The 11,772-nt window shown below is 29.6% G+C and overlaps 2 protein-coding genes across 2 annotated transcripts in view; one reads left to right on the top strand and one right to left on the bottom strand.

The window, feature by feature from the left end:
• Positions 1–7,802, top strand: part of Rab3GAP1 (RAB3 GTPase activating protein subunit 1) — a 29,140-nt gene extending 21,338 nt beyond the window's left edge. Inside the window, exons 6-11 of the mRNA XM_011508238.1 lie at positions 2,579–2,636; positions 2,883–2,973; positions 4,158–4,453; positions 5,401–5,826; positions 6,326–6,538; positions 7,498–7,802. Coding sequence (XP_011506540.1) covers positions 2,579–2,636; positions 2,883–2,973; positions 4,158–4,453; positions 5,401–5,826; positions 6,326–6,538; positions 7,498–7,722 — 1,309 coding nt within the window. The 3' untranslated portion in view covers positions 7,723–7,802. The remainder of the gene's footprint in view (positions 1–2,578; positions 2,637–2,882; positions 2,974–4,157; positions 4,454–5,400; positions 5,827–6,325; positions 6,539–7,497) is intronic.
• A 411-nt stretch (positions 7,803–8,213) lies between these two features.
• Positions 8,214–11,684, bottom strand: Tango6 (transport and golgi organization 6). Its single transcript, XM_011495587.1, has 8 exons — positions 11,657–11,684; positions 11,456–11,585; positions 11,151–11,370; positions 10,376–10,900; positions 9,076–10,299; positions 8,797–9,001; positions 8,582–8,733; positions 8,214–8,507 (listed from the first exon to the last, which is right to left on the bottom strand). The coding sequence occupies exons 1-8, from the start codon at positions 11,670–11,672 to the stop codon at positions 8,214–8,216; spliced, it is 2,766 nt and encodes a 921-aa protein (XP_011493889.1). The 5' UTR covers positions 11,673–11,684.
• Positions 11,685–11,772: the final 88 nt, after the last annotated feature.

The raw sequence follows: 11,772 nt of genomic DNA, 5'->3' as shown, positions 1-11,772 counted from the left end.
CTTCGTCCCTCTTGTTGCTTCGCGGTCGGTTCGACGGAACAAACGCACGAGCGCCGCCACCCTCGGGCTTCCCGTTTTTCTGCGTCCGCGTGCGTGCGTGCGTTCGAACATGCTTTTTCGTCCTCGTCATCCCCTCCCCCCAAACCCCCAGTACTTTCTGCGCTTCCTCAAACCCGGTAGGCGGGAAACGCAACTGCTCTCTACTGGCGGAGGTCATCGGCCACCTGTTGCTCTCTCACTCTTTCTCTCTCTTCCTCTCACACGCACACACTCTCACTCTCTCTCTCTCTCTCTCTCTCTCTCTCTCTCTCTCTCTCTCTCTCTCTCTCTCTCTCTCTCTCTCTGTGCATGGCTCGTCAGGTGGTCGCCGTGCGCGTAAACTCGCAAATACCCTCGATAGGACGAACCAGATTGTCTTCCTTGCTCTTGTTAATCTTTTTTATGAATTTTCACAATTCCGATTTCCTCGATGCTCAAAATCATCCCGGACTTGAATTCCACTCCTTAAAAGAACGCGCGATAAAAACTTGGGTGGGTGCGACGCTACGAGGTAGCCGAAGTAGAAACTTGTTTGGGCCGGCCGTGCGAAAAAATATAAATCAAGGACCACGCTGGCGGTTCTTGTGCACCGCTAGTCGCACTAGTGACACGCTTTTCAGCCTCTGTGTTTGTTTGTGCATGAGTAACACGAGCGGAGAGAGGGAGGCTGAGCTTCGACTGGAGACCGAGGCCCGCACCCCTCCCCAATTATTCACCTTGATCCTGCTATTGACGTACTTAAAATTTTTTATCCATAACCTTTTGGTTTCTGTACTCTTGCGGCTAGCTTGACCGTCTATCTTTCGTAAAATAATGTTTACAAAATTCCTTTCGTCGTCACAATTATTATCGTTAACAGCCCTCGAATTAAATCTCGATCACCTCGCAATATCAGCAACATATAATGGAGCTATAATATCGATATATAATGCCAATTAAATAATTTCCTTTACAATACACAATTTGAAATGCATTTCGCAAAATTTTAATTGATTAATAAGTGTTTAGGAATCGTTATTTTTTGCTTTGATAGAACAGAATTTTATTTGAATTGGTCAAACATGATGAAACAATAGATTTTTAAAAAATAATTATGGATATATTTATTTATTATAATTGAAAATGTATTTAAAACAATTATATTGCGTTAAGTCTGTAGATTGGATTTTTGTTAGCTGGTTTCTTTAGAAATTGAAACATTTCAAGTTTCAAATATTTTTAATTAAATTATAAGATTTCAAAGATTTTTAAATTTACGAATAATTTTATATTATAAATAAATTTTAACAAATTTCAACTTGTTATTTTATAATCATTTTATTTTACGTTATAATAATATAATCTTATTTGAATTTTTTTAATGTAACGTCTTTAAATAAAACTATTTTTCTTAAAAAGGATAAAATCATACGGATAGAAAAGTTTTTAGTTTAAAACTATGTTTAAACTATAAAATAATCATAAATTTGAATTTATTGGATGTATAGGTGCTGCTACAGAGAATAAAATGAAATATATATATATATATATATATATATAATATAGATTTACGTGATCAATTTAAGTGATTTAATAAAACTTGATTTTTAATAAAAAAAACTTAAGATTTATTTTATATTTGAAATTTTGCTCCCCGAATGATTTTATAATACAACACAAATACAATTACAGCACTGATTGTATTACAATCTAACTTAGAAAGTCTTCGTACAATATACATGTGTATGTTTAACAATAAGCAAGTGGGAAGTATTTTTCACATTACATATGAAACATGATAATGAAATTTGAATGGAACAAAGAAAAATTTTTCAATAATAAGAAACATCGTCTTTTTGTCATTTATAAATTGAAGCGATTCTCTAAAATTAAATATCATCGATCCTTAGATTTTTATATTTTTTATGGTATCATCATTATTTGAATCACAAATCAAAATAAAAACATATATCCAATGTTATTAAGGGTAAAGATTATTGTCATATCGTTCAAAATTTAAGTGAAATAGACAAACGTACGAATAAAAATAAGTTTTTATTTTAGATAAAAAGATTTTTTTTTAAGTAAATAATGTAATTTGTATGCGTATGCACAAATCAGATATATCGTCGTATTTATAATCATTTATTTATTTTTTACAAAAATTCATAGTAATAATTTGTTTTAGTATAATTTCAAATATCAAATAATTCTAATAAATGAATACTATCTTAGGAAAATCTTCAATTACATGCAATATTTAAAATTAGCGTAATTTTAAGGGATGGATATTCCTAATTATTGTCATAATATATTTTAATTAAACATCCATATCTCATTTAAAAACTTGAAATATTAAAGAATTATTATAGTATTTAATGTTTTATTTAGTATTTAGTATTTAATAAATCTATCACAATTATTTATTCTAATATTGATGGTGGTGGTGGTGGTGCTAGTGGTGGTAGCGGTGGTAGTTGGTGTGGAGTGCTTATTGCTACGGTCGTGATAATGATGATGATGTATACACATTTCATTATTATTAATGTGTCTGTTGCAGAATCGGTCCCGGTTTTCCTGATTGCGTTCGCACTTGCTTGTTACACCAGAAACTTCAGGTAAATATATATTCATATATACAAAACCGAGTCGAACTAAAGTGTATATAGCAGCAGGGCTCGCGTGCGCTCACGAGAAGTACTGACGCGTGCAAAGTTTATTGTTCTATTTCTCACGTTTTCACGCGTTTTCACGTGTATATCGTGGAACTGACGGCGGCTCCGCTTTTGTCTCCTTATAGCAAGTCCAGACCTCCATTCAATGTATGCTTTTTTCGAATTTCATAACAATTTTCTTTCACGTAGATGATAAATTGCTGCATCGCCCGAAAGAAGATGAGAGAGGAGTGCGAAAGGAAAGAACATAATCTGGTTATCGACGAAGGAGAAAGTAGTGGTAAGTATAAAGAATGCAGTAATGAATTTTTCAAAATTTATACGTAAGTTTAAAAGTTTAACAAATCGAGTAACAACGACAGTTCATAATATTGTCGTACTTGCTTTAGTACTTTCTAATTGCCCCGACATCATTTGTTGAGAAAAATAGACAACATTTTTTATATTCAATGATCATTTCTTATATTTCTTAAATCTTCACAATTTTCCCCTTTTACTACATGCTTATTTATTTAAGTGTATATATGCGTATCGATTTTTTAAGTGAAGAACTGTGTGGTGCTACTTTACCGGAAATCAATGCAATAAATTATATAAGAAAATCTCTTTTTATAAAATAATATTCAATGTCGATTAATAATTTTATGATTGTCAACTTGTTTCTGCAAATAGTGATATAAAATTAACAAAAGTTAACCAACATTTATAGTTACAAAGTGTAAATTTTTTGTACCGATAATACATGTAAATATTAATCATATTAACTATCGGCATAAAAATTGCCTACATTAAAATACTAAATGAAGATAAATTTATTTATCAAATTCTATGAAATTTCAGCATTTACAAAGAATAGTCAATAGTTTATTGTAAGCTTGAAGCAACTATCTTTCGTATCCTTGTATAAAACATCGTACATCATACAAAATCATGATTTATACAGCTCATATTTTACATCAAATTAAAAGTCAAATTAAAGTTCAACTGATATTGATATTTTCTTATAGTAAGAATACATAAAACGCAGTGAAAATAATATGTGTGTGTTTGTACGCGCGCGTGTGCGTGTGCGATAGAATAATTAAAAACATAACGGAGAAAGCAGATTCGATAATTATTACCGTACTAATATTATTATTAAAAGAGCCATTGTTTTAACGATTAAATTCACACGTTTATTCCAAAAATTTATCAACACTAATATAATTATGAGCATTTTATATACGCTTTATTTTAAGTATCATAAAGTGTAATGTTACGTAAAGGGGAACATCGAGAGAAAATACGAGCGGCTTTTCTTGATCTGGAAATCAAATCTGGGATCTTCCATTGTCACGACATATGCCGTATGAAATAAATCTACCCATGTATCTTATATAATAATTCATCGTATCAACACTATCATGAGATGCAAATCATTCCAACTCATTGTTTACAGTAAGATAATTGACGGTCCGTTTCTAGATGACTCGGAGGATGATGAATTTTTCGAATGCCTGAACGAAGAGGCAAACGACGTCGGCAAAAATCCGCCATGGAATCGTCCAGTCGGTAGATTAGCCAAACACCCTACGCTTCGACTCGTTCAAACGGGTGAGGCCCTTTATTTACCGGTCACACAAGATCCTGTGCCCAAAACCGAGGATCAGCTAGAAGAGGACGCCGAGGTGATGATGCAGCTTGGCACTGATAAAACTGCCTCGATGATGCGCGCTCGACTTATGAGCGCTTCTTTGCTTTCCGACATGGAGTCCTTCAAGGTTTGCCAATAATTTATGCTTACCAAAAAGTTTTAACACTGATATTTATGTTTATTTGGTAGCCCAATACTTGAATACTTGAAGGTCGTAATTGCAATTCGCAAATTAGTTCAACTTATAAATGAAAAACATTACGAAATAATTTTTACATGTTAACTTTAACATAGTTCTCTTAATATATTTTGCTACTAATTTTTATTTCAAATCATTTGATAAGAATCGTCATTTATATTTAGTTAGTTTTAATTTTCTACGTTATTATTGACATTGCATAGAATTATATTAAAATTTGATGATCATCCGTTTAAAGTTTTCTCTCTCCTTTATTTTATTAAAGCTGAACAATAATAATATTTCATTAAGAACAAAAAACAAAAAATAAAATAAAATAAAATAAAATAAAAATTCTTATACGGATAATTAAGCAAATTGTACGTGCTTATACAAATCTAAAGTAATTTTCTATTGGATTATTATATTCGGATGAGTATAAAAAAAAAATGTACGCTTTACCAGAAGCCATAATTTTTCTCATCTAGTCAATAAAATTTTTAAAACACATATTATTTCGTTGACTTCTATTTAGAAAATGTCTTGTTGCGTGTCTTTACCGAATGGAAAATATTTACTCAATAGTATTGTTATGATAAAAATCACAAGCCTTTTATCATTCTCAATGACAATAAGATTCGAGATATTCGGATGAAAATTGCTTAAATGCAGCCTGCAGAGTTCACAGAACCTAATGAGATTCCATTCTGTAATAATTGTCACTTAATAAACGAATGGTTAATGGAAAAAGTAATAGAAATTTTAATCGATAATACATTTAAATTGTAATTGTCATATTGTAATATCCAAATGGAAACTGTGGAGTCTTGTTAAGTGTCCTCGTTTGCAGCTAAGGAGATACACAAGAGCTCATCCATGTTGATTTGTTTCGGTAGGCAGCGAATCCTTTGGCTCTCCTCGATGATTTCATCAAATGGTACTCGCCCCATGACTGGATCGCAGAGGATAGCCTGGACCAATGGGGTCAACCAATCGGCCACCTATCTCAACGTATGCTCATTAAAAATAATCCGTGGTCAAGTACGTGGGAGTCAGCGGAGCCGGTGCCGGCGCACCGTCAGAAGCGCCTCTTTGACGACACGCGCGAGGCTGAGAAGGTCCTTCACTATCTTGCTTCAAAGAATATCGGCCAGATTGGTCAGCTTCTACTTCCGGTACTAGTGCATGCTGCTTTGGTTACATTGCACGACCAGGTAGCCGAGGCTCTACCGATGCCGGAGCCGCGAATCCACTTGCAAAGCATACGGTACCGACTTCAGACCGCCACTACAGCCATTCGCCAGAAGCTGCAAACTTACGAGGTAACATTAACATTACGTTACGCGGGGGACCGCCCCTCCCCCCCTTTTTTTTGTGCTAATAACTTATTTGTGCCAAGCGAATTAGTACTTTCGGTCGGGCTCACTCCATTCATGGATTGCCGACGCAATCGGTTAGTTGTACAAGCAAAAACATTGGCTATATCCTTTTGAGATTGAGAACTTGATTGCAGCGTATATGTTTACATTATACTTAATCTTAAAAGTTTATTCACCAAATGAGTTTTTTTTTTTTTTTACTTCATTGTGTTTACGTTTGATATAAGCAGTGCAAGAAAAACGCATGCTTAAATTGTTGCTTGCTATTGATAAAAAAATATATCATTAGCATTTTTTTTAATTCCATATGTCTCTACTTATATATGTATATAAAATTATGTTGAATTATTTTTGGAAAAAAAAAAATTAAATTATTAATCTAAAAATTATTAATAATGTGTATTATTAATTACGAATAAAAGTTGAAGCAATTAATTTACAGGAGATCAATTGCCTCATTGGAAAGGTCGAAGTTACAATAGCTCAAATGAATTCGTTGCGAGTAAAGCTGACCGACCAGAACAGCGACTCCCAGGATGAAGAGCTAATTTCTTTCCTTCATTCGCTGATGGGCAATAATAAAACCTCTGTACCAAATGGATATAATAGTGCCATTAGAACCCGTATTGCAAATATGTTTTACGATGTTCAAAAGGTTTGTTTCTATAGATATAATAAACTTTGCTGACTTTTGATAATAGTTAGTGATCATTCGTTTAAATATTAAAAAAAAAAAAACAAAGAAAAATAGTTGAAACTTTAGTTTTTACTACCATAGACAGATGTACTATTGATTTCTGAGGAACATTAAATATATGAAACGAATCATCATTCTACGGCATAATAAGCTCTAAAAGTTTTGATTTTTTTTTGGTAATATATATATATTGCATGCATTTGTATCCTCGATAATAATTAGAATAATAAAGTTTTTCGTTATCAATTTACATAAAACATCTACATTATGATAACAACATGATAATCTTTATCATAACTCAATAATTAAATGTACTATATTTTAAATGAAAATTAAAGGTTTAAATTATTTTATATGTCAAATAAGATTTTTTCAATTTGATCGATAAAAATATTATTGCACTATAATATAAAAAGAAATAGCTATTACATATTAGGCTTATCTAGTATAGATATTTTATCAATCTTATCATAATGTTATAAATCAAAACAAAACAAAAAGACAAAAAGAAATTTATTTATTTATAAACTAATCATTATTACTACAATTATATAATGTGAACATATAAAATAGTAAATGTATAAATTAACATTTAAGGTGACTTATAAAACATTTATTAATCACAAGTATAATCTGAAGAAAGAATATTATACAATTAATTTTTTGCATTATTAAATTAAATATAATATATTACTTATTATTATTAATATTAATAAACAGCTTTTAAGAAATTATAGAATTATAACAAATGTACATATTGTATATATATATATATATATATATATATATATATATATATATATATATATATTTTTTTTTTCACCACCTACGATCAATTTTATAATTTACAATTTTTTATTTATAAGTTGTGAATTTATTCTGCGTTACTGAATCGAAGTTTTGTTTTTTTTTTTCAGGCGGCGCACATAACGATGACCAACAGTACCAGCGATACAGATATCAAAACTGATGGAAAATTTAAATCTTTCCCAGCACCTGTCCATAAAGAGTTTATTTTACGTGCAACGGCTTCACGACCTTCGTCTTGCTCGATTCCGCAGCCTCACCGACTTTACGTTAGTCTCAAGAAAGATGCCATTCATATGGCTGGAGCTTTTTCGGAAGATACCATATTTTTTTAACGTTTACAATTGAAAAAGTTAGGATGTAAATTAGCCGTACTTCTTATGTATACATCAAATTTCAATTAATTTTAATCGTTGTACATTAACTTGTAGTTATAAAAAAGAAATCTTTATTTTTATGATTGATTATTAAATAAATCTTCAATATATTTGGCTAATAAATATTTTTGGCATCTAGTGTTTTCAAAAATTAATAAATATAATATTGTAATTCGTTAAAAAAATTTTAAATATATTTTAAAAGGTTTTAGCATTCGTAAGTGTTGAAATATGTTTATTTGCAGCAAGGATTAAGAGAATATAACTAAAGTGTATAAAACCGTTATAAAAAATTTTTATTTCTTATAAATAAGCAAACAGTAGGGATGATCAGACATTATAAAGTAAATTTTATTATTTATAAGTATTATAATATAAGTACAAAATGATATATTAATATAGATTATCTATTATTAATATACATGAATATACATTATATTAACACGAAACTAATTTTTAAGTAAAAAAATTGACTTTTCAAGTTTTGGCTTTGTAAATAAAAATTGTTGTACAATGTCGTCAAACTCTTCTAGGGCAAGTTGAGCATGTAATTGCAAAACAGGATCCTTATCATTTTCACGCAAGTGTTTCAAACTTCGATAAAGAGTGACAAGATTCTCTCCTAATTGAGTTAATGTATCTTTACCAAGTCCACGAAGCAATAATGTTACTACTAAAACCCCAGCACGTCGACAATCGTCGTCTTTATCTGTTTTTATAATGCATCCAATGCAATACAAAATCTAAAAAAAGAGATTATTTTTATTTTCTTGGAACTACATCACGCATTTATCAATAGCTATTAAATTCAACTCACTTCTGTTATTAAATTTCCTAGCCTGAAACCCATTATTTTACAAAATTCTCCTAAACAAGAAAGACTCGATGAACGTACAAGAGCATGTGGGTCTCTCGTACCCGTCAAAAAACCATTTACTAATAAACTTTTGTACTTCGGAGTCATTTCACCTAAAAAAAAAAATTAATTATGTAATGATAAAACTAATTATAAATTAAAAAAGCAGTTTATACCCAAGGCTCTTGTTATTTTAACCAGAATTTCGCCAAGTTTGGCTCGAGTTTCAGGTAGCAAATCATGATTTCTAGTTTGTTCACTCATACCAATAAATTCTTGTACTAATATTAAAATAACTTTTTCTGGATAAATTGTGGACATTGCACAAATTCCATTAATAGCAGCTAAATAAATAAATGAATCATCATGATTGAGATTTTCCTATATTTAAACAAGCATTTCAATTTGAAATAGATAAAGATTAAAAATGAATATTGAAATAATAATATACATACTTGAAATAAATAAAATAGGAAGTCTTTTTTCATTAAAATTTCAGGGTGACGATTCTCAATTAATTTAGTAAGAGATATAATACCATGAGCACGAACTGGAAGTAACGGATCTGTTAAATCGGCTAGTGCTTTATCAAATTCACTTAAATTTTTTGCATTAACAGATAAATCAGAATAATTTCTGAAATGGGATGTTTTGTTTTTCTTTTTGATTATAATTTCTATTTCTTCGACAATAGAAACAATATGTTCTGGTACACTTTCGAAATCAAATTGTTTAATGTCAGTGATAAACTTTTGAAATATATCCCAATTATGCATAAAATTCTCTGTTAAAATAATTTTTATCAACATTAAACCAATGTATAATATACTAATATCTTGTTCGTACGATGATGTATCATCATTTATAGAAGTAGAAGTAATTTTAGAGAAGAAAAATTTAATAAAATATAGAAGCGGCTCAGGATTTTTTATTTGCTCCTTTTGAACTTGAGTAGAACCTGATAATAAAGTTAATAATTTCATAGCTGATATTTGTTTTTCAATTCTCATCATTGTATCTGTAGTTGTTTCCAACAATTTTCCTTTCTGAACTTCTTCTGACAATTCATTTATTTTTGGCAATACTTTTAATAGATACGTGAACAAACTAAATGACAAGTGTCCATCTTTTCTTACTAAATCAAAAAGGCAGTCTACAATTTCTTCTTGTTCAATTAAAACGGATTCTAAAATAATTTGAAAGCCTCCATTAACTCCAAATTGAAAACACAACTGTTTACCAAACTCGTCATTTTTAGACTGTCGATCATTTAAAAATATGGAAAAAATCATTTCTCTATGTGATTCATCGGCAAGAATTTGTAAAAGTAATTGCCGTACTTGCTTACGAAGAACATAAATACTCCTATAAGAGCTTACATAAAGACTAAATAAAGGTAATGCGACTAACGATAGGAGTTTCAATGGCAAGCATTTAAATTCAGCATCCATTGAGATAAATAATTTGCTTAAATTTTCGATACACAGAGATACTTCATCTTCAGTCTTAATTATACTTGAATCTTCTTGACTAACATTTTTTAATAAAAGTGGTTCCATAACAATAAGAATGATTTTATTAATACATATGTCAGGGTTATAATCGTATAAAGCTTTTATATAATAATTGGCTATAATGATCTCTTGTTTGTTATTTTGAAAAGTTAACATATCTATAATCTAAATAAATTCAATTAAATTTTGGTATTAATTTTTTTGTATTGAAATAATGTTTTAATCAATATTGCATTATTACCTGAGAACAAACTGAGTCATAATATTTTTCCGTGTTTAATCCATGTGACGTTACTATAAGCTGTGCTGTAATATCTAATTTGTCCCAACATTTTCCCAAATCAGAAACTTCATTACAAATAGCTAATGTTAGTGCTCTAACTCCATTAGCCATCATAATTCCATCGATCAAATAGGATTTAATATTTACATGAAACCATTTTGGATTGTTTTTAACACCCATCAATACCATTAGTTCCTTAATTAACAAGGATTGGGGACAATTTGCAATCAATTTATGTAATTTTTGACAGAAAGTTTCTTGCTCTCCTTTTAACTTTGTATAAAGTTCAATTGTCATATTGAACTCTGAACTTGAAATATTAGAAGCGACATTTTGTATTGTTGGTTTTTTTAATACTGCATGCGACAATTGCAATAAAGCTGCGAGTAAGCAATCCAATTGAGTTATTAAAGCAGGTCGAAGAATAATATTATCAAAACAATCCAAAAATGTGTTAACCGTATAAGTTAAGATTTTGTGTTTCTGTAAATAGATGTATAAAAATCCATTGACATTTAACGAGTTAACAAAATTATAGATAACGAAGGAAGCAAATAAATAATATTTTGAATTCTTTTATGTAATTGAGGCGTTAAATTACTTTTGTACATAATAAAATAATTATTTACTATTATTTTTAAAAAAGTCAATTTTATCGATACATTAGTTGGCGTTGATACCTTAATAAGCATTTAATTATTTAAATACTTGAATATTTAATTATATTATTTACCTCGATTATGTTGTCATTATTTTCTTTTATGTTGAATCTTCTAGAGTGCATTTTGGTCATGTATACTTTAAGTTGAGGTAATATTCCAATGCTCGTTGCTACATCTATTGCTATTTCTATGACTCGAAATTGATCGACATTAATTACAGACTTTTCGTCGGTTAATTCACTATTGCAAAGTGTATTTATAGTATATAAAATCAAATGAAGATATTGCCACCTAAAAAATGAAATTTCTCAAGAAAATACTTTTAAATTTATAAATTAAGATTTTGTACATTTCAAATAAATGTTAATTAATTTACTCTGTATTTTTAATATCGCTTTTTGTAGTTTGATCTTGTAAAATTTCGTCCAAAATATTTTTATTTATACAAGAATATGCTGCATCGAGTTTTTCATTCAACTGCTCATCGTCTATGTTATTTGTGGCATCTAAAAAATAAAATTTTGTTGCATTAACGTTAAAATTACAAAGACATTTTAAATTATTAAATAATTCATACGTTTATTAAAATTCATTAACAACTTCAAAATTTTATGACAATCCATCACAATTATCTAAATTGCTTATTTATAGTATTATTAAATATCAACTGAAATATCGAATGAATAAAGCGTT

The sequence above is a fragment of the Ceratosolen solmsi genome, unplaced genomic scaffold (assembly GCF_000503995.2).
Source record: "Ceratosolen solmsi marchali unplaced genomic scaffold, CerSol_1.0 scaffold1, whole genome shotgun sequence".
Lineage (NCBI taxonomy): Eukaryota > Metazoa > Arthropoda > Insecta > Hymenoptera > Agaonidae > Ceratosolen > Ceratosolen solmsi.
Note: the sequence above shows the minus strand (reverse complement) of the source record. Positions and strands in the feature narration are given on the sequence as shown.